At 53.5% G+C, this 23408-nt stretch overlaps 1 protein-coding gene across 3 annotated transcripts in view; it reads right to left on the bottom strand.

Annotated features, from left to right (window-relative positions):
• Nucleotides 1–230: 230 nt before the first annotated feature.
• Nucleotides 231–23408, bottom strand: part of Chst15 (carbohydrate sulfotransferase 15) — a 76455-nt gene continuing 53277 nt past the window's right edge. For all 3 annotated transcript variants that reach the window (XM_048338071.1, XM_048338069.1, XM_048338070.1), the window contains exons 6-8: nt 9326–9482; nt 2348–2495; nt 231–928 (exon numbers count right to left, since the gene is read on the bottom strand). In XM_048338071.1, coding sequence (XP_048194028.1) covers nt 738–928; nt 2348–2495; nt 9326–9482 — 496 coding nt within the window. In that variant the 3' untranslated portion in view covers nt 231–737. The remainder of the gene's footprint in view (nt 929–2347; nt 2496–9325; nt 9483–23408) is intronic.

Below are 23408 nucleotides of genomic sequence, written 5' to 3'. Positions count from 1 at the left end.
AGAGCTCAGGGACAGAAGACTGGCCCCAAGTTCAAGCCCCAGTGCTGGCAACAACAACAACAAAAAGTAAAAAGAGGCAGAAAGGAGAGCTAGGGCTAGTAATGCAGGAAGCAGTCTGCTCTAAAGGTATATTCCTTTTCCGTGTTAAAACATAAACAGAACAAAGGGGAAGAGGCTGGAGAGCTTTCTGTGTTGCCAAATAGGGTTTTTTGTTGTTGTTGTTTGTTTGGCTTCTTGGGAACAGTGAAGTGAACAGGGCTTGTTTCTGATGTCACTGAAGGGCTGACTTGAGAATAAGATTGTAACAAGGAAAGCGGCTCCACTCTCCAACCTGGAGCTGAGGACAGCCTGGGGCGCGGCCTCACGCTGGCCTAGTGGGATCCCCCAGCTGTCCAGCCCCCCCGGGAGGGACTCGGTGGCAGGGCAGGGCCGTGGCCTCCTCTCTCCTCTGTGCCTGGCACAGTGCCAGCCTCCCGTCCCTGAGCTGCAGGTGTTCTGGGAGAAGTGAATTCCTGCTCAAGTGTTCTTCGTTTCGGCCTCTGGTGGAGGAGATCGGTGAGGGGTCAAGGGCTGGGCTCTGAGCACTGCACGGAAAATTCTGGGGTGGTTATAACAAACAGGTGCCGGGGAGGAACCTGGGGGTCCCCTCCACACTGTGACTGAATGGCTTCCTATCAAGAGAGACTTTTCAAGTCACGGCGGTGACGGAGTCCAGCAACTGTGGCGGGACTCGGCGCTCATGGCGTCTTCCAGGCAAACGCTTCATCAGCCAGGACCTGTGCCAGCCTGGCATTGAAAGGCCCGTAGAAGTCCCGCAGAATCTTCTGGGTGACGGGCCACATGGGCCCCAGGCTGCGATCCTCAGGACGCCGTGCATTGGAGGCTGGGCTCTTGGTCATCAAAGCTTCCTGCTTCTCACTTAGAGGCCCTGGGACGAAAGCAAAAGCATCTCATAAGCTGGAGGCACGGCGGGAGGCGAAAGGAGCATCCCCCAAACGCCAGCTCTGCCGCGTGCTCAGACACGTGTTTTCCTTTAAGAAGGATGTGTTTGGAAATTCACATTCTTTGGCTTGTTCCATTTGGAGGAGTGGAGGGAGGAAAACGGAAATATTATGAAATTGCAAAGCAACTCTGAGGCACAGCGTCTACTGCTGGTGTGCTAGAATGAGCTCGTCTCCACCAGGGCCTCCTGTGGCCTGGTCACTCTGGAAGGGCTGCCTGGCAGCCCGTCAGCCTGTCCTGCCAACTGGGCAAGTGCGGCCTGCCGGGCAGAGGCTTGGGGCTTAGGGTTTTCTTCTAAGCAGCCACGGGAATCCTGCCACTGTCATGGAAATGGGCTCCTGACGGGAGGTCTCTGCACCTGGCCTGCTTCTCCTCTAGTTGTAAAGTGGCCACGGTGGGGAGAGGACCCCACCTGTACCCCGAGCCCCCCGGCCGCACCTCCACTTGCAGCAAACACACTGGGGAGGAGAGGCAGGCTGGCAGAGGCCGCTGCTGAAGTCCTCACCCCACGGTGGCCCACGGTGGCCCGCGGCGGCTGTGCGGGCCTCTGAAGCCCCAGAGTCCTCAGCGTGAGCCAGTGCCCTGGGGCTACATAAGATGGAGAAGAGGCCTTGCTGCCCCTCTTAGGGACAAAGGACAAGCTTATGAATGCAAGCGTCCATAGGTGGTCAAATCAAAGAAAGATGGCTTGGAACCTTTTCAAAGGAGAAAAACGGACTATACTCCAACCAATGACCAGATCTCAAAAGGAAAGGAAGAAACAAAGAAAGAAAGAAACAACAAAAGAAAACCAAATGGCGAAAGGACCCTGCGTTCTAACAGGGGCCAGACACATTTCAGCCACACTCCCGATCACGGAAGTCCCGGGAAGACCCTCCGCTGGCGGCAGGAGGCACGCAGGAGGGGCGGCGGCGGCCAGGCCCACTGCCCCAGGCGGCCGTGCACTGGGCAGCCCCCTGCCCTGTGGCTGCCCAGTGCCTGGCACGGGGCCCCTTGGGCCTTTCCCTCCTTCTGCACGCCCAGTGCTCTGTCCCCAGGTTTCCCGGCAACATCAGAGACGATGTAACGGCCAACTCCTTCCTCCACATGCCAGGCCTCTGCCAGCCCCCCACTGCCACCTGGGGCTCCCTCAAAGCGCACACGACCATCTCTTTCTTCCTATGGACTCCCCACAGTCCTCTAAGGAGTGGGACCCACCCGCTCCTGTGGCAGAGCTAGCCTCCCCTTCCCCCCTCTGTCCCCATCACCCCACCCATACGTGACCCGGAGAGCTCTGGAAGAGCCAGCAGGGGCAGGCGGTCAGGGACTCGCCCTGGGCCCCTCGGTCAAGAGGCACAACACATACCCAGGTTCAGGAACTGGAAGACCCTGTGCATGGTGGACTTGACATTGGAGGCGTGGTCTTCCAGGCGCAGAATGAGGAACTGCTCCTTGCTGAAGACGGTGAGCCAGTCGAGAAGGTACACGGCGTACAGCCCGACCTGGAGTCTCACCTAGGACAGAGAAGGAGGCTGGTGCTGCAGGAGCCCCTCTCCCCAGTGCATCATCACTGCAGCCCCTGAGGGAGGCTCCTAGCAGGTCCACCATCGGACGCTGCATGTTAAGACAATCTATTGTTGCATCGTCCTGAGCAGCTTCATGCTACATGTGCAAGGAGGTTCTACACCCAGGGTTGTATTTAATCCTCATGGCGGCCCCCGGACAGCTCTACACCTCGGTCACAGGACCACACCTGCTGAGGCGCAGCAAAGGGGTCGCGGCTGTAATGACCAAGGGTGTCCATGTTCTCCGCATGGCATGTGGCTAGCCCCTTGCTCCTGGTGCTACCCACGTGCAGCAGGCTGAGAAACATCAAACTCAGACACCTCAGAGACACCCCAGGCTCTCCAGGGACGGCTGTGACTGTTCAGTGAGGGTGTGCACACATGTGAATATAACCAGCCTGCAAGGAAGCCAGTCGGTGGAAGTCCTTCCACCTTCCCACCGACTCAGTTCTGGGTCCTCATCCCCCAGGCCCCTTTCTGATGTCTGCCCCAGTGTAAAGCAGGCAGTGAAGCACTGCCCTGATCGCAGAGAGGGGCAGCCTTTGCCCTTGGCTCCTGGGGTCACTGGGGTTTGGGCCCCGATTGGACTAACACTGTCACTTAGTGTTGGGACCCTGGGCGCAAAGGCAGGTGTCAGCTCTGGCCTCTGGGGAGTCTGAAGACTGAAGGCTGGCCAGGAAGCACATGGCACAGAGCTCTGGGGTGGTGACCTGTCCATCGTGGCTGGGAGGTGTTAGCATGATTGGGGGAGGGGGGACCTTGGAGCCCATCCTTTGTACATCTCCCCTTGAGTGACATTCAGCTCCTTCCTGTGTCATCGACCCTTCGGGGAGAGCCCTTCCAGAGCACCGCCTAACTCAAGAGGGGTCTGGGAGCTCTCCTCCGCCGCCCTCAGTTGGTGTCGGAGCAGGAGCAGCGGCAGGGGGTCATGTGTACCTCCTGGGTGTGCCCCGTGCCCTCGCCCGCTCTCACCTCACGTGCCGGACGCGCACCACTCCTGACTGGGCTGCCCGCCTCCCACCCCCACTGTCCCTCTCCTCGGCCCGACACTGGCATGCACCCTGCAGGGCAGGGAGCGAGCTGGCCTGGCCTAACCCTGTGCACAACTCTTGGGCTGCACTTCCCGCCCACTCCTCCCACGAGGGGCACCTCCCAGCGTCCTCAGTGCTCCTCTTGGAAGTCCCATTTCTTAAGACAGACACTCTCCGATCATACATCCTCCCTGTGCAGCCTGACCTTGAACTCTCTTGAGAGCAGAGAGCCCTGCTTGGCCATGAAATCATGGCGCACAGAGGAGGACGGTTCTGGGCGGGGCTGCCGAACGTGGTATCGACAGTGTGATGATAAAGCATTAGACAAGAGATGGCAGAAGCTAATTAGCTTCAGCTCTCAGGATTCTTTTCTCCATTTCATTATTTTCCTAACGACATACGTAGGGGAGGATGGAGAGGAAGAGAAACACTTAGAGGGAACAGATAAAGTTGTCTCCAGAATTCATTAGCTGCCTCTAGCCACACTTTGTTGCGACCCTATACACCCATCATAAAAGAAGCTGGGCAGAAGCCAGAGAGAAAATGAGTGTCTGCCAGTCTCTGAAACAAATACCGGGCCACCCCCAGCACCGAGAATGCGTAGGCACTTCCCGTGGTGAGGGCTTCTCCGTCCTCCCCAGCCTGGCTCCCAGGCCACTCCTCACACGGAAGTCGGAGCCAGGAGAGAAGGGGAGTGGTGACACTGTCCTGACTTACGTGACTAAGTGTAACCCCTCTGTACGTCGCCTGTAGAGTAGCAATTTAAACATTTTTTTAATTAGGAAAGGAAAAATAAACAAAAAGGAAGTCGGGTCTCCTGGGTTGCGTGTCTTCCAGCGAGCCTGCCTGTGACCTGAGAGGAGCTGAGTGCGGGGGGGCAGGGTGCTGGGGGTTAGAGCCGCTGACGCGGCCCCTGCCCCTGCCCCTTCTCTGCAGCTTGTTTGTGCCCCCCTGGGAGGGAGCCCCGTGAGCGCCCTGTGGACGGGGTCACCTCCTTTCCAGGCAGGGCTGGCCCAGGTGGGAGGGGAGGTTTCCTGGGTACCCTGCCAGGTCCAGGGGAAGAGCTCCCCCTCAGCCCACCCCGGTGCACCTCCACCTCCTGGCGGCCAGGGGGAGCTCTGAGCACTCAGGGAAGGTGTCAGGGTGCAGCTCCACTGCTGCAACCAAAACCCAGGCCCGGGGCTGGGGATATAGCCTAGTGGCAAGAGTGCCTGCCTCGGATACACGAGGCCCTAGGTTCGATTCCCCAGCACCACATATACAGAAAACGGCCAGAAGCGGCGCTGTGGCTCAAGTGGCAGAGTGCTAGCCTTGAGCGGGAAGAAGCCAGGGACAGTGCTCAGGCCCTGAGTCCAAGGCCCAGGACTGGCCAAAAAAAAAAACCCAGGCCCACGCCCTCCCTCTCCCCCATTTCTGCCCTGCGTGTGGGATGGGAAGCAAAATAACCAAAGTGGAGAGGAAACTTAGGGTCCGGTATATTTAAACTTAAACCATCTCAGGGCCCAGAGAAGCCTTGAGGGTACGAGTGCCAGCTGACTTATGCGGAAAGATGGGCCGGGAAAGGCCTCTGCCAGGATCAGCATTGCACACCACAGTCGAGTCATAAGGCCAGGTCCTCACGCGCGTGGAGCCTGTCCCGCCTCGGGGAGCCCTGAGGAAAGGCGTGCGCCACAGAACATCCCGGAAAACAGCACATGGAGAACAGGGAGCCCTTCGTGGTGACCTGGGGAGCATCTTGGTGGGGAGGGGCCCCGGGAGCCCCTCACAGGAGCCAGACTGAGCAGACTGCCATCCCAGAACCAGATGGGTACCATGCATCTGTGCCCTCCAACCAGCTGGGGCTCTCCACCCAGCCTCCTTACTGTTCTCCATTCAGTCACTCATACTTTCCTTTAGAAGCGACTCTGAGCTCCTGCTGTAGGAAAGGTGCCCTGCTAGGCCACGTGGACGTGTCACTACTTAACAGGCATGGCCCTGGAGCGCGCAACTGCAACCTAGTGGTGGACAGCTACAGAAACACCTGTAGTGTGTACTATGAAGAACAGGTCAGATTAAGAAAAGCCGGAAGGGGGAGAGGTCCTCCCACAAGCAGGGGAGGTATCTCCAGGAAGCCGGGGGTGGGGGGTGGGAGGGGATTTGGTGAAAAGGCCCCAGAGACAGCAAGTACCCAAACCTGACACGCAGCACCCACAGGCAGGCCTGGGGGACAGACTGAGGTCCCTGGCTGCACCCACCTACATGCATCTGCAAAATGTCTGGCCGGGACGTGGCGGGGTGGGGGGGGAGAGGCGGCAGGGGGCAGAGCCTTAGAACCCCAGCTGTAGGCTCCTGTGTGGTCTGTGGCCATCGGAGAGACAGGGAGGGAAGGCGAGGAGGAGCTGAGCCCCCTGCAGCACTTGGGAGCCACCGGGAAGCAATGGACACTGGACAGGACACGCAGAGCCCTCTGTCCTAAAATGCTGCCCCTCCCTCATGCTGAAACCGGGCTGGGATTTGTAGGTGGAGGGAGACTTTCTTTGCACAAGTATGGAGTAACGGCTAAGAGGCAGATTCCCCTTCCTCTCCAGGGACTGAAGAGGCTAACCAGCAGCCTACTGTAGTCACAGCTGCCCTGCCCCCCCGCCCCCCCACCAGAGGCCCCAGGCACCAGAGCGTCCCCTCAGTCTCCCTCAGCGGGACTCCAAGGGAATCTAGAATGCATGCCTCCAATGGCTCAAAGGGAGGCAGAGGGGGCGTAAAGCCACCACACCTGGGAAGGAGCCTGAACCGGTCTCCTGTTTCCAGGGGAGGATAGCCTTCACTATCTCCACTTGGAAAATAGGAAGGGGCTTTGGGAGGGAGGGGTCAGTGGCTGAAGACAAGGCATGGTAGTGACAAAGGAGGGTTAGATTCCTCCCCACCCCACCCCCGCCACACGCACACCAGCAGAGCTTTAAACCTTTTAGGAGGTTGTTTCCAGCATACAAGGAAGTGGAGAGGATCTCGTGGCCCAGTCTCAGCAGTGTTCTTGGTTCAAGGCTGAGGGCAGGCAGGAAGCGAGGGGAAGGGCATGCCCCCCTCCCCTCTGGGGGAGGAAGTAGCTGCAGAGATCCTGCCTTTGGGAAGACTGTTTAGAGACTGGCAGAATGAATGTGTGCCGCTTGCCTATCACAAGAGGAGGTTGGGGGGGGGGGGGCAGTGTGGCCGGCCCTGGGTAGCACGAGGTGCCCGTGGCATGCAGACCTGGCGATGCCAGGCACTCAGCCTTCAGTGGAGAGCAGCACAGTTCACAGCTGTTAAACCCAACGGTGCATGGGCCCCAGCCCATCACAGCCACCGAGCTCGGGCTGCTTCCTGTCAGGCCAGCCCTGCGCTGATGGGGGCTGATGGGGTGTGGGCCCACTCCGTCCCTCCTCTGGAGTCTCTGTCGGGAAATCTGAAGAGAACTCGGTGGTAACAGGGCTTGCAGTGGGGCGGGGGGGGGGGTTCCTGCCCCTTCGGGAGCTGTGCTAGCTAGGTGCGCCTCACTCCACGTTTACCTGGGAGCAGAGCTGCCCTGGCCCTGCCGCCCTTCTTCCCTGTCTCCCCCTGCCCAGCGGGCCAGCGGGTAGTCCCACGCAGTCAGTTTCAGAAGGCCCAGTGTGCAGTAAGCCACGGTGGAGACACACGGGTCCTGGCAGACATCGCCCCCTCCTCAGTCACAGCCCATCTGCCGTCTCCCTCTGACGCCAGGTCCTGCCACAAGGTGGTGTGTGGTAGCAACTACTAAACGCCAGGACACTGAGAGGCTTTCTGCAAGGTCCCCTCAGCCACCAGCCCAGATCCCCAGGAAAAGGATCGCTTCCCTCAGGCGGAACAGAAAAGGCGCTGGCTGGGACCGCTCTGCCCCTCCACAGACCTGGTCACACACCATTCTCTTCTGTGTTGGCCCCACAGAGAAGCTCTGAAATCTGCCGTCTGTTCTGTGGCTGACAACACTTAGTCCTGGGCCACTAAATGTTCTCCAAACAAATGGGGTTCCTCTAAAGCTCATGCGCTATTCCCCTGACAGCCCCCCTCACCGTCTCACGTCCCCTGAGGTCACGGCGGGTTGGGGGGTGATCGATCACCCTTGAGATTACCCCCCGACTGTGGTTTCTCCTCTTTTCCTTTCTCCTCTCTGATCTGCCTGGGTCCAGCTCACCCCGGAGAACCTGAAGAGGGCAGAGAGGGAGTTCCCCTTTGCTCCTCTGCACTCCAGTGCTTAAAACCCTCCTGCGGGGCTGGAGGTGGCTCAGGTGGTAAAAACCTGCCTAGCAAACCGGAGCTCCTGACTTCAAATCAGTGTGACTAGTATTATGTATCTATATCTACATACGGGCATGTGTGCGTGTGTGTGTGTGTGTGTGTGTGTGTGTGTGTGTGTGTGTGGTGTGCGCACCTCTGTGTGGACGGCTTCTGAGGCTCGCTGGGCTCTTGGCAAGGCAGCCATGCACCCCACACCGAGCCCCTGCTGCTGTGCCCTACCCCACCCCCCCCCCACCCCGCAGCCAGGGCAGGTATTTTTAAAGCCTCTCTCTCAGGCTGCGCTACATCGGGGACCCTAACGCTCCCCTCACCCCAGGCAATGCACCAGTGCACTCTCCCCCCCCCCCCCCCCCCCGCATCACAGCCTGACTGGTGCTCTGTCTTCAGCAGCCTCTGCCGGCGCCAAGGACCCACTCCCAGCCTCGGCCCAATCTCCCCTCTAGACAAGGGACCGTGTTCACACCGCAGCCCAGGGCCCAGCCCCATGCAGGAACACCAAGACTGGAACCCGTCCAATGCAAGAGCAAGTACCACACCATCCGTCTCCTGTTTCCTGTGACAGCCTGGCAAAGTAGTTTGAAGCAACTGTGTCTCAGAGAGGCTAGGACAACTGCTGAGTGTCGCACAGCCAGTAACCACCAGAGCCAGGAGGTGAACCTACACCACTGCCCGCCTCTGAGCCCGTGCCTGGCTGCCTGACACATCCTCCTTGCCAAACTACACAGACCACGGACACGGCTACCCGTGCGCTCCGTCTTCAGGTCCAATGGTCTTGGGTAGCTGGGGGGCTCTGAGGCTCCGCGGCATTCTTTCACCCCCTCCACGCGAGGCGGGTGACAGGGCTGGCCTGTGGAAGGCCACCTGAAGAAGTGTTTAGGACAGCAAGGCCCAGCTGCCCACCTTAGGCTAAAGGTCCTGGGTCCCCCCCTCGACTGCTTTTACCGAAGAAAGGCCGGACATTTACAGATGTGCGCCTCAAGGGGAAACGCAAGCCCCCGCAGGGGTCAGGACGCTTTCTCAGGAGACACACTGAAGGGACTTTTGAAGAAGCATTCAAAGTCACTGGTGGGGAATTTTTTTAAACAGCAGAACAATCCGCGCTACAGAAATGCTCATAAGAAAGTCTGGGAGCTGGGTGTCCTCCTGTTTACCATCTCTAATTGCTGGGTGTGCTTTTGGGCCTCACTACATGGTAATCTTCCTAAATGCACCCCGGATCTCTCTAGGAGGGAGGAGGCAGAGGAGGCAGAGCGGCGGGTGATGGGCGGGGAACAGGCTGGAAGGGCCCATCAGTTCTCACAGCTCTTACGGCCTGGAATATCTGTCTCTGCACTGGCCACCGCTCAAAGGCAGCAGAGCGGCATTTGCATATTAAAATGCTTCCCTCTGTTTCTGTGCTCCACTCCCGCTCCAGGAGGCGCCCCGTGCACCAGCATGGTAAAGAGGCCCCGTTCTGTAACAGGCCCCTCGGTGAATACGCACGGGCATGGCGTTGTTGAGGGTGTTGTTGTAGACACAGGCGCGCAGGGAATAATCCAGCATGCAATTTTCAAACAGCTGCAGAGCCTCCGTCACTTTTTCATGGAAGTCATCTGCAGATTTATTCGAACTTGCAAAATAGAGATAATCTGAGTACAACCTGTGAATAAAATAAATGGATAATTTTACCATCTGAGAATGTGAAATCATGCCGTCTGGGTGACAATGAGAATCAATGTGCAATTACACTAGCCAGTTTTGTTCATTACAAGGCAATCATTTCTCTTCCTTCCTGTGCAGGAACCCGTCCCTGCTTCCCTCCTTGCTCTCCCACCCCAGACTTGTCTACCATCAGCTTTGTTTTCTGTTTAACGTATTTTAAAAAATTATTTCTAAGTCGAGCACCAGTGGATCATATCTGTAATCCTAGCTACTGAGGAGGCTGATATCTGAGACCTTATCTCCCATTAACTATCAAAAGCCAGAAATGGTGCTGTGGATCAAGTGGTAGAGTACTAAGATTGGGTTTAAAAAGGGGGGGAAGGGGGAGAGGGGGGGAAATGAGGGAGGAGGTAACAAATTGTAGAAGAAATGTACCCACTGCCTTACGTATGAAACTGTAATCCCTCTGTACATCACTTTGACAATAAATAAGTAATTATTAAAAAAAACAACCCTCAGGGACCGGACCCAGGCCCCAAGTTTCAAGCCCCAGGACCAACACACACACACACACACACACGCACAATTTTTTTCTAGTTGCCTCACACTGAGGCTCTGTTTCCACAACACCAAATTTTAAAAATCATACAATAGAGAGGAAGGAGAAGCCATGAAAATTTTATGTACCTTCCTACCCATTTCTCCCCTCTTGAGGGGAACAAACACAGAGCATCTGTTGCTCTTGCTACAATGCCTTGTGAAATTCCTGGCTTGTCCTATAGATGTTCCTAACATTTGGGGGGAAAAATATTAAGTCTGCCTTGCTAGATTCCCAGGCTCATAGGCATCTGTTTCCTAACCCAGTGTCGAAGCCCCACGGGCACAGTCACAGGTGCTATTCATGCACCGATACCACCCCACACAGGAAGCCAGCTCTACTGCAGGAACTCACAGCCTTCTTGAACCCAACTGGACTTGCGGCGGGCAGCCCAGGTCTGACTTGGCATCATCCCATTTTACCAAGATTTTCACTGCTACAAGACACTTGTGGAAAGCCACTGCTTTGGGCTGAGCTTCCGTTCTAATCCTAGCAGACAAGAACAACCCAGAATGGAGTCTTGGAATTGGGGTGGTGCTCAAGAGGTAGAGGATAAGCCTTAAGTGGAAAAAGCCAGTCAGGAGCAAAAGGCCCCACATTCAAGCCTCACCAGTGGCATAAAAATAGGGGTGGATATACAGAACAGAGTCTTCCCCGAGGCATCTAATAATCAAACCACGCTTGGAAAAGGCAGGCTCTAGCTTGAGATGTAATGCCTCTGAGTTCAATTTCTAGTGCAAAACACAAGGGGGAGGGGTTGTCTTTTCCGTAGCAGAGGAAGATACACAGCAGCCGGATGAGAAGTCCCCACTGCCATAATCCAAGGTGGAAAGCAACCCTGAAACGGTCTACTTCTCGTTCCCTATTTGTACTTCTTAAACACTTCGGCCTATCATGTCCACCTCTATGCACCAGTGACAAGCATAACACCGTGGCCCATTCCTAAATCCTGCTCACCAACTAGGCCCTTACACTGAACCCATGAAAATGTGAGGTTCAGACAACGCCACCCCTGCCCTCCAAATCTAATCACCGCTGGTCTAATCAGGGACCTCCTGGGCCGAGAGATGTTTGGTTCCCTGGCCTGCTTTCACCAAGAATCCTGTTCAGGCTGATTTAGCTAAAACGTTCCCTCCCCAGCGGAGCTTCCCAGCCCCCTGCTCCTTGGCTATAAAACGTCCTGCTTCTTCTCCACGGAGCTGAGCCCGTGTCTTTCCCCTACTGCAAAACCCAATCGCAGCAGTCCCTACACCTCCAGCAACAGCCCCCAAAAAGTGTTTTAACATTTTAGCAGATGTCAGGATATTTCTCATTCACAGAACTTCTGGGATGTGAGTCTCCTCTGTTTCTGTTTATAGAGAAGGTAAGAATTTCCTCTTATTTTTCTTTTGGCTTTTAAGAATCGCTTTTGTTTTTCCAGATGTTTCTCCCTTCCCCACTTCTTACACGGACCTCCTGATGTCCCCCCCCCCCCGGCTTTGTGTGAGACCCTTCTTGCACACACCTCCTGCTGAGTCTGTATGGGGACGAGATATCCTTCTCTTTGCACTCAGCCCTGTACTCTCTCATCTCCAGCGACGTCAGATGAATCCATGGGCCACTTCTCAGGTCTCTTCATCTCCCACCTGGCACACTGCCTTGGGGACCTCCCTTGGGAATTGCTAGCCAAAGGCCACAGAGGACACCTCTTGGGCATCGTGAGACGTTTGGAAGGTGCCATGGGTTGCCCAGAATCCATGCACACACCAGAATAAGAGTCTTGTCGGTCTCTGCCTGGCCAGCCACCCTCTCCAAAAGACTTAGCTCAAGCCAGTGAACAGCAGCTGTCCCCCAGAGCCAGACCCAGGAGCCAGTGAACACAGGGCCCCCAGGATCTGGTCTCAGGAGAATACTTTCCTCATCACGTTAGCCGGGTCCTGGTGCTCCTTGACATGAGCTATATGTATGCTACGCTCTTTATTCAAAATTGGAAGAGCAGCAAGACTCCACCATGGTGCCTCTGTCATGGCAAGGCCAGCCCTAGCTGGTAGAAGCAAACGCTGACTGGTAAACGCCAAGGTCAGATTTGCACCGATTGGGACTTACAGTCTGGCTGTGCCTTGAAGGATTCCATGAGGTGTTGGGGATTCAGCTTGGCCTTGAAGGGGGAAGGGCGAGGAGAGCACTCCTGAGATGCCGCCCTTCCCCCAGCCCTGGGGCAGTGTGGAAGTAAGCCACACCTATCTCCTTCTGGGTCCAGAACCAGAAGGGGTAACTTTGAGACCATCCCCCACCTTGCGCCAGCAAGCACGTGTGCTCCCCTTTCATGGGCTTTGCCCAAAGGGCGGTACTATGGGAAGTGACCTTAGCCCATGAAGGAGGTCCTTGGGAGCTGCTCTTGGATGGACAAGCTTGCCAGCCTATCGCCAGCTCATGCTCAATCCTCGTCATCATCACTATATTACTGTGAGCCCCTCCCAATTAAATCAGATTGCTCTCTGAAGCATCTCCGAGATCCGTCTGCGCCTGGCTTCCTTGGTGGGTAAGGAGGGAGGAAAGGGGATCTTGTTTGGCCACATGCACCTTAGGCTTGCCCGTGTCCCTTCACTCCACCTTGGCCGCCCACGGATCGGGCGCCCAGGGGAGAGGGTGAAAAAGGGAGCACTGATAAGGGAGTAAGCTTAGCATCCCCGCACCAGGGGAGGTAAATCTAGCCTGGCAATGAGGTACTTTGATGGGGTCTCCTTCCCAGCTACCCATTTCCCATCAGGCCTCTCAAGACTATGGCTCAGCCCAAGGAACTATGTCTGTGAAAATTAATAGATGCTTCTCAAACTCTGGCCCAAACCTCTAGGTAATAGTTCTTACCAAGGATGCCCACAGAACCATCCAAGCTGTCTGATGGAACTAGATTTCTAGCGCATAAATTCCCCCAGAAAAATCCAGTGATTGGTCCAAGGTTTCCTTCCACACCGAGATTTTATTTTTTCCTGGTGGTAATAAAATTTCTTGTGGACATTTGGCTCATAAATAAAACAGGAGTGCCTAAGCCTGCTTCCATTTTCAAGACAAAATAACGTCTTGACAAAGTCCGCTGATTCCATATAATTCTTCGGAGATCAAGAAGTAATCTTTGGGGGAAAAAAATGAGACATGCCAATGCCCTCCCCCCGCCCCACCGCTCCGGCAGCTACATCTGCCCAAGCCAGGCTGTGGAGTTACACCTGCTCTGGGTACCTGAGAGGCAGTCATGCGCTGCTTTCTGTGAGTCACAGCCCACTCCACCAGGGCCAGGCTACTTCTGCAGCAGATGATGTGTAGGGTTGCCTCCAGGTTCCCCGGATCTGACCCCACAGCTACAGCCCACACTGGAGTCCAAGGTATAAATACTACGCTGCCAGAAAACAGCGGACCAGGACTTGCTTCACCTGGCAGTAAGTTATGTTCTGTTTGGATTCTGTAGTTAGCTAACAGTCACCCCCCCTCTCCGCTTCACCCCCAACAGCTGGAGTCTCGGGGAGCCTGCAGAGCTGGAACAGACACACTCAAGTAACACCACCACCACCAACGTCCTCACCCAAGTACCTGTGAGCATCATCTTATTTGGAAGCAGGGAATCTTTACAATGCAAATGTGATTAAACTGAAGATCTTGAGATTTAAGGTGAGTCCTGATCAAAGGATGAGAAGACACAGGCATCAGGAAGAGCACCATGGGAAAGAAAACCAAGGCAGAGACAGACATGGCTCAACAAAGAGCCATCAAGGCCGAGATTTCCCGGAAACCACTAAAAGCTGGATGCCAGGCAGAGCACAAGATTCTCTCTCAGAGGGGCCAGAAGGAACCTGCAGACATCTAGATGACTTTGGCCTCGAGAATATGAAAGAATAAATATCTATTGTTTTAAGCCACTAAGTTTGGGGTGATTTATCGAAATAGCCCTAGGGAACAGATCCAGCTACTAAACCCAATTCCAAGAAGACTGGGTTGTTCTGGTCAATGCTACTCTCCTACCATGAGGACCTCCAACAGTATCTGCTACAAGCATGCAGAAGGCCATGGCCACATGGCCAGATTTGCCCCCAAGAAAACATGAAGGGAGACCAAAGCAAAGCAGAAGCCACTCCTCCCTTCAGGGGAGCTCTGGGGGCGAGCAGAGGCATGGAGAGGCAGCTTTGGTACAATGTGCCACAATGTCACCACACTGCTCTCTGGGAGAGCCAGCTGACCATCACAGGCAAGCGAAAGCCAACTGCATGGATTGAAACCACACAGGAGAAGAAGTTGAGAAGGACAGCAAATACACCGATATGGAGTTATACCGAATGGAGCCTGCATGGCTGGAGCAGACACTCTCATGCAGCAAGCTATAATGTAAACAGACAGGCCTAGATGTCTACATTTCAGTCTTTGAAATCATCTGCACAATGCTGAAGCAAAGAAAGAAGTCAACATGAAAACTATGGGTCCGTTTCCCTGACACAAAGTTCTGTGCATCATCACACACCGGTGGTCACACTGGTGACACTTGAAGTTAACAGAAATGGTGCAGAGATGAGTAGAAGGGGGGAACAAAGACATAGGCAGGTCCTAGCCCAAGGAGGAGCAGCTTCCTGGGGACACTAGAACTCAGAAGAAAGGAGAGGTTTTCTGGACTCCTGAGCGACTGGCCAGCAGATTGAGGTCCAGTGAGAAATACAGGCTTCCTAAGAGGGGAACTCCCTCCCACCAGGGCAGTGGTCTCAGTGGCAGTGACCCCAGGCTGGATGGGAGGAGGGCGCTGGGGTAGCAGGGAGCCACAGAACCTGACATGCCCAGTTCTGGGGCTGCCCAGCCCCCTCCTGCTGATCCAGGCCCAAACCATCCTGAACAGACGGGTGTTACATTTGGCCAGCCCTGTTTCCAATGGCAATTCCAAATATAAGCCCAAATGCATTCCAGGCCTTCTGTGCTGCGGTTATTTTCGAAGCCTGCTGGTAAGGCCCAACCACGCTGGGCCAGAGCTGTTCAGCCCTGTCCCTGTGCAGTGCGAGGTCCTGGGGCAGCAGGAAGGCTGGGGTGTGCTTCAGAGACAAGTAGGGAAGTAGGCGCCCTCTGAAAGGAATCACATTCTCTCCCCAGGGGGACAAAGGAGTGGCTGGCAGTGAGCCCCAAGGCCCCTCCACATATGACCTGGGTGTGTACCCGACTTCCACCAGTGACTGTCAGGGAGCTCTGCTTAGAGCTGATGTGAGTGGCAGACAGTGTATACCTGTGAATGCTGGAGCGAGGGGGGGGGGACTCGGGGGCTGCGGTGTGGTTCAGTGGTAGAGAGCGCATGCCCTCTGTGCCTGAGGCTCTGGGTTCCGTGCTTGGTTTTGAGAAAACAAAATCAAAGGACAGATACTAGTGAGTGGGTTCACGTCGACTCTAGGTGATTGGCTGTAACTCACTCTGTGTCTGGCCTGATGTGGACAGTGGCTACCAAAGGTCCAATGTCCCCCAGCCCCACTAGCACCGCATGCATTTTCTCTACTCTTCCTCACCATCACTCTGGGAGATGACATAGGAGACTCGCATAAAGAGCTTCAGGAACCCATTCAGCATCACAAAGCCCAGGAACAAGCCCAGGTCTAGCTGGCTCCAAAGCCCACTGACCCCACCGGACAAGGCCCCTGTCCTCATCGCTTGGGGAAGTGGACGGTGCACCGCCAGACCCTTGAGAGGGTGGTCTGGGGGCTTTCGTTTGATGTTTCTATCACTTTAGGCACACAGTGATTTGGAAGGAAGTCAATTTTGACAGAGAACAACTTGGGAAGTCACATGAAACTGGTGAACAATTACAACAGGTAACAGCAGTAATCAGGTGTTTGCAAGGAAGCTGAGGAACTCTACTGCCATGGTCAGCAAAGGTAGAGGAACACATGGAGCATCACACTGGATAGCTAGAGAAATGACAGCAGCAAACAATAAACAAGTGCTCAAATAGCTACTGTTCCCAGCACACAGTGCACAGCATGCTACCACCTTCCTAGGCTCTGGTGGGCTCACGTGAATAAGACCGCATGAACAGGACCACACGGGTAGGCCCATTTGGATAGGCCCATATCAGATAGACGCTCACAGACAGGCCCGCGCGGGTAGGCTCAAGTGGACAGGCTTATGTGGATAGGACCGGGTGGATTGGCTCACCTGTCCTGCAGCGGCTCAGCAGATTTTAAGTTTCAGCTCCTAATAGTGAATTATTTCTTCATCAGCCTTACCTCCACATGAGGACTATGAAAAGTTCTATTTCCAAGGATACCAGTTTGGTGAAACCTCTCTATAGTTGATCTCCTTTGTAGTATTTTTGTTCTCTGTCCTGTGTGTCTACCTGTGTGTGGTACTAGGATTTGAACTTGGATCCTTGAACTTTCTACAACAGCATTCTAGCACATGAGCCAAGCTACCAGGCTCTGCTTTTTTTTTTTTTTTACTGGTTTTGCTTTTTGGGGTTTTTTTGGAAGTGGAGTCTAGGGAACATTTCTGCCTGGACTGGCCTCTAGATCTCAAGCTTCTGAGTAGCTGGGGCTATAGGCATAGCCATTGGTACCTGGCTCAAATCACTTTTATATTTAGCTATAATCCATGCACCATAAAATTCAACCCTCTAAAACTCAGTAGCTTTTTAAGATATGCATCAAGTTGTACAAACACCAGGACGTATCTATCACCCCCCCCATAAAAGCTGTTGGTTTTAGCAGGCCAGACCCCAGAGGGGCCACGTCCAAAACCACTCAACTGCTCAGAGGCATGCTGAAGCACAAACTCAGACACGCGCAAGCTCTTGGCGGCCTTCAGCCGGGAAATTCCATCCCAGTGACCTCTCTGCACATCTGACCTTGAGAAAGGGCTTGGGGGGGAGGGGGGCGGTGCTGACATGGTGGGCATGGGCTCTGACTCCTCCTGGGCAACCCCTCCCCAGGGACACTGCTCCCCAGCCCTTCTGTGCTCCCTCAGCCCCTGCCTCCCAGCTTCTCCACAGGGCCAATGTGAAAAGCCACCTTTCCTCACCCAGCAGCCTGAGAGGCGGCCACACCTGTGTCCTCCAATGCACCGGTCCCACCTCCCAGTCCCGCAGCCACGAGAGCCGTAACAAACGCAGTCACGGACATCAAAGCCCGTGCAGCTGGCCTCGTTATTCTCCACTACCAGCATCCAAATTCAAATCGCTGATCAATAACTTCCCAACCTCTTATACCATGCCACAGATAATGATTATGGACGCGTTCTCTTCAAGAAACAAAAGGCTAGTGCAGGTGGCTGGAAAGGAGCCCTTTTGTCTCCCCGATTCACAAACTGTGACGATGTCACCACAAAGACACGACGGGCCTGGCCAGTCTGGCTGACTTGGAGGAAAGGCCAAAGGTCATGTTAGGCTGGACAGGTGATCCTGATGTGGCCACTTTACCAGGTAAGAGCATCCGTATTTGGATCACATGTAAAGGGTACGAAACTGCCAGACTTCTAATCGTAGCTTCTCAGGAGGCTGAGATCTGAGGAGCATGGTTTGAAGCTACCCCGGGAAGAAAAGTCTAATTAACCACTGAAAAGCTGGGTGTGGTGCTGCGGCTTAGCAGTAGAGAGCCATCCTTAAGGGGAAAAACAAGGGAGAGCACCCAGCCCCAAGTGCAAGCCCTCGTACTGTACACACACACACCAAGGGTGAAAAACTCGCTGTTCTCTGGGGCCCCTGGGGGAGCAGAGGTCATCCCTTCCCCTCAAAGCCCAGCATTTCTTGAGCACAGCTGGGTTCTCTCCAGGAACTGCATTCGCACGTCCTCAATCAGGTCCTCGGAGCAGCAACTGGACCCCGGGCACAGCAGAGCGTTCCAGGCCAGCTTCCGGGCATGAAACCGGGACGCACACGCCAACGGCCCCTTCAACACTGATCAGTCCTAGGACTCTGAATACAACAAAGCCCTGAATTCTCCCTGGCTGCCCATGGTATATTCCCCTATCTGGCCTGTGGAATACCTCAGAAGCTCTTTGCCTCCACGTGTCTCCCAAACCCTCCCCATGAACCACCCTTTGCAAACAGTCCCTGTGGGAATACAGACACCCTCCCCCCCCCCACACACCGCCACTACCCCACAAATAAATAGTGTGGAACATACTGGTACTTCCAGCTTGATGCACCGCCCCCCCTCATTAACACCAGGTGGTCACCCCTGAATGGCCCTCAGAGAGGATTAATACAAAGGCTGTCCTTGTGGCCCTGTGCTGCCTCCCCTCCCTGCTCGGAGGCCTGGACCAAAGCCCCTCAGCCTCGGGTGGCTGGATGGCTCAGTCCTATTACAATGGCCTTCGGCTACTCCTGAGGCCCACAGAAAGGTCTTCCATGACACCCAAGCAGGAGGCTTCGCAGAAGCCAAATGCCTGAATCCACCAGGAAATTAACAGGCAGTCTTTTTTATGTGTGCGCTGGTATTGAACTCAGGGCACCCTGTTCTTTTTTTTATTGTTATTATTATTGTCAAGGTGATATACAGAGAGGTTACAGTTACATACATAAGGTAGTGAGTACATTTCTTGTCAAACTTGTTACCTCCTCCCTCATTTTTCTCCCACCTTCCCTCCTCCCCAATCCTGCCCCCCTCCCAATTGTACAGTTAATTTCCAACATATTATCTTGTGAGTATCGCTGTTGTATTGGTTCACCTTTTATCTTTTGTCTCACAATTTTGATGTTCCCTTTCCCCTTAGTAATTCAGATAAACATATACACAATACCCAGGTACCAAAATCAAATACAGTGACAACAGGGGCTAAACCATAGGGAAGAAAAACGAAAGAAAAAAGAAATAATTTCACATAGTACATTAAAAATAACAACAATGGGGGCTGGGGATATGGCCTAGTGGCAAGAGTGCTTGCCTCATATACATGAGGCCCTGGGTTCAATTCCCCAGCACCACATACACAGAAAATGGCCAGAAGTGGCGCTGTGGCTCAAGTGGCAGAGTGCTAGCCTTGAGCAAAAAAGAAGCCAGGGACAGTGCTCAGACCCTGAGTCCAAGCCCCAGGACTGGCCAAAATAAATAAATAAATAAATAAATAAATAAGTACAACGAAAAACCTCGTTTCCATATCTTGAAGTTCATGTCACTTAGCATCCTCTTATATGATCATATGTACATAGCTACTGTGATCCTCTGCTAGGACTATCCTAGACATACACTAATTATTCCCAACGAGGGCACCCTGCTCTTACTCTACGACCTGAGCCACAGCTCCACTTCTGGCTTTTTGCATGCTAAACTAAGAGTCTCACGGGCTTTTTTGTTTATGGACTGGTACTGAAACTTGAAGTCAGAGACACTGTACTCTTGCTTGGCTTTTTCATTCAAGGCTGGTAGTCTACCACTTGAGCCATACCTACATTTCCAGTTTTGTGCTGGCTATTTGGAGACCGAGTCTTTTCTGCCCAGCTGGCTTTTAACCATACTCCTTAGATCTCAGTCTCCAGAGTATCCTGGATTACATTTACAGGTGTTGGGATGGTGGAATGGTTCAAGTGGTAGAGCACTTGCCTAGGAATGAGGGGCCCCGATTTCAAAACCCCAGTAAACTAAAATGTAAAAATAATTTTAAAAAATGATTACAGGCATGAAGGCACCAGTGCCCAGATAATGGGCATCTTAATTAATGTCTCCAGATTCCTCTGCCCCTCTCAATCCCCCAAGTGTGAGAGCTGGGAGTGGAAGGGTTGAGGGTCAGTTTAAGGCTCCTGTCACTCCAGTCGCCTGTCTCTCCACAAACCCACTTCACTTAGGTGGCAGTCTCACACATGGGAACTGACTCATGACAGAGGTGGAATGCTTGGCTCTGAATCAGACCCACGGAGGACTGAACCCCACCGTGGCTACTTACAGACTCCCCAGGTGACTTTGGGTAGGTAACGTCACACTTCACGCCCACGTACCTCACCTGTGCACACGTCCTGACAGCCCCCTCCTCTGGCCTGTTGGCAAGCCCAAATGAGGCCTTGTCTGTGCAGGACTCAGAAGAGGTCGGCTGGGGAAGGTGCTGCAGTACTGTTAGAGCTGGGGTTTCACGGGGACCCTGCACTAGCCACAGGCTCCATAAGGATCACAGGATGGTTCGTTCTCCAATGCATATAATGCCACTGGCTCATCAAGGAGTTCAAAAGATGGTGAGGGGGTGGTCAGCTTGGTTCTTATTAGCCTGATGATACCTAATAATAATATCAGATAATGTTTTTCCATTTGTCCAGCACCATTTAAACACACTACTATGTCTGAGTCATTTAACTTTTGCCATCCTAAAGGTAGGCCTATTCTCTTCCTATTCCCCCTTCATTTTACTAAAGAGGAAATGAGACACAGAGAAGTTAAGTTACTTGCCCCAGGCTGGAAAGCCAGTGAGTGGCAGAGCTGTGGTTCTAATGTGGACTGTCTGGACACCTGGCAGCTACTTCTATCATCATGACCCTGAGACACATATCCCTTGCATGGGAGCGTGCACGCACACACACATATACACACAAAGAATGCACATACTCACACACCCATGTGACCACTCCACATTCTACAGACAAAGAGAAATCATGAACCCTGATTCCTATCCAAATGTTTAGCCAAGTGATTACTCCGTGTCCCCACGGGCAACTGTATATAAACAGACGCCTTTCATTAAAAGCCTCGTTCACTTATCATCGTAAGTAGATTAATTATTTACACAGTCCAGGGGATTTTTTTTTAAGTCAGTTTATATAAGCAGATGAAGGAAATAGCTACCCAAGTTCCAAGGCTCAGGAGATATGGGTCAAAATTGAGTCTGAATAACTGAGTCTGTAGAAACTGTGAAAAAGAACCATCCCTGTGGTGGTCAGTTTGGGACACTGAACCGAGACTTCACGCAGAATTACAGACAAGATGGAGACATGGCAAAATCCACCACAGATGGTGCCTGGCCCCTTTCCAGGGGTCCCTAGAAAGGAGGAGGAATGCAATGAGGTCAGAGGGCCAGCACCTTCCCACCATTGGCCGCATCCATTGGGGGCCGCTGTGGCTCCTGAGTTAAGAAGCCAACCCCGTGGCCCACCTCACAAATCAACAGGCAGGAGGCTAATGTGCGCTGCATTTGAGCAGTGCTGACCATGTAGGAGTGGATTAAATGAAACATTCTGCCTGTCGTTGGTAGTTCTGTCCTAATTAAGTAGGGGATTTAGCAGAGGTATGCATTACTTTAGTTCAAACTTATTACAATCTTGTACGCAGAGAAACCTGGAACACAAACTCTTGGCTGGCCTCTGTCATTTGAACCCTCTCACCCACTTCTTTCCATTATTCCTCTATTCTCTTCCAGGAAAAAAAAAAATGGACTATTACATCTTTCTCTGGAAACTTAATTAGACTTGGCTTCTGACCCCAACATTTTTTTACATGCTCTTCCTTGGTTAATTATAGAAATATAAGCTATATGTAAATATAAAACTAGAAATCCTCCCCTTACCCTCCCCTGCCAAGCTGATTTGCAGAAGGAAAAGAACCATTTGGACCAATCTAACTGGCAGCGAGCAGCCCCAGGCAGCTCCCACATGCAGAAATGCAAGGCCATAAAGTGACTCAAGTGGGCGAAAGGCCCAGAAGCCAGATAGACTAGTGGGGCCTGGGGCTCACTGCTCGTTTCCTCAAGAGTGACCTAAACACACAATATTTATCATCATCTCTATGGCTAAGATGGGGAAGCCAGCCACTTCAGAGAGGCCATGAGGCTCTGCGTTTCTACGGGAGAGATTCCTATGGTTGCATAGTTTTATAAATGTTTCCAGAGCAATGAAACAGCTGCTGCTGTCAGTAACTCAGAGAAAAACATGCACAGGACACCCGCCCACTGCAGCAGGAGCCCGCCTGAGGCTGGCTGGCTTCTCTGGGTGGCAGGATAGAAGTGAGGCTCCTGAGCACGAGGGTGAGAGATGGCTGGCTTCCACGGCAGCCCCGGTGGCCCCTGCTTCTTCCTCTTCACATCTGTGCCCTCCTCCACATGAGCTGGCTAGTAACTTGCTTCTAACCAACAGAATATGGCAACTGCGACGGAACGTCGTGATTAAGCAGCGAAAGATCATGACTTCTGATCTACTGACTCCCCCCACCCCCTCCCCCCACCGACTGCTTTGAGGAAGTCAGCAGCCATGTTGGAGAGGCCTAATGACAAGGCAGTGAGGACAATCTCATCTGACAACCAGCAGCCAGAAGCCCCTGTTCCAACAGCCCTGGAAGAGCTCAATTCTATCTAAAGCTATATGAGCACAATGCATGTCACTACCCAGTTAAGGGGGCACCTCAACTACATCCTTGAGAAAGACCCTAAAGCAGAAATCCAGTAAAGAGTTGCCCAAGTTCTTGACCTTCAGAAACCCTACAATAATAAATGAGCGCTGCTGCAAGCTACTATGTTTTGGAGCAACTTGTTACATAGCAGTAGATAACTCATACAGCAGTTTACCCAGGAGTATCTGAGTATCCTGACGCTTGTCATGGTCTGAGAGGCAAGAAGCCTTTACTTTTGGTTCCTAGTTTTTGTTAATGAAAGAAGGAAAAGAAAAGAGGGAAGGAAGGAAAGGAAGGAGGAAGGGAGGGAGGGAGGGAGGGAGGAGGGAGGGAGGGAGGGAGGGAGGGAGGGAGGGAAGGAGGGAGGGGGAGGGAGGGGGAGGGAGGGAGGGGAGGGAGGGAGGGGAGGGAGGGAGGGAGGGAGGGAGGGAGGGAGGGAGGGAGGGAGGGAGGGAGGGAGGGAGGGAGATATAGCCACATGCTGATGGTTCATGCTTGTCTAATTCTAACTACTCATGAGGCTGAAATCTGAGGATCCGAGGATCCTGAGATCTGAGCATTTCCAAGCCAGCCCAGGTAGACAATTCTGAGAGACTATCTCCAATTAACCAGCAAAAGGCCTGACATGGAGGTTTGGCTCAAGTGGTAAAGCAACAGCCTTGAGTGAGAAAGCCAAGCAAAAATGAGTTCAAGCCCCAAATACCAATACCAAAAATCAACAGAAAACATCGTTTCCCTCAGGAGGACCCAGTCGACATGAGCCTCTTCCAAGATGGTGGGCTTGTGTCTGGGTCTTGGAGGGAAGATGGACAAGTCCTGCACCTGGTCAAGTGTCTGAGCCTGGCCCGCACAGCTGCCCACCTCAAAGGCTCTCCTTCATGATGCTTGTGCTCTTACAAACTGAGCCAGAACTCCAGGGAGGAAAGCAAGCTGGGTCCACTCTCCAGAGGACACATAACCTTTGCCTCTGTGGAGAGCGGGCCTCTCTGCAAAGGATGCCGCTTCCCATTGGCTCCTCTTACTCCCTGGTTGA

The sequence above is a fragment of the Perognathus longimembris genome, chromosome 2 (genome assembly GCF_023159225.1).
Source record: "Perognathus longimembris pacificus isolate PPM17 chromosome 2, ASM2315922v1, whole genome shotgun sequence".
Classification (NCBI taxonomy): Eukaryota; Metazoa; Chordata; class Mammalia; order Rodentia; family Heteromyidae; genus Perognathus; species Perognathus longimembris.
The sequence above is the reverse complement of the archived record's forward strand: the minus strand, read 5'-3'. Positions and strand labels throughout refer to the sequence as shown.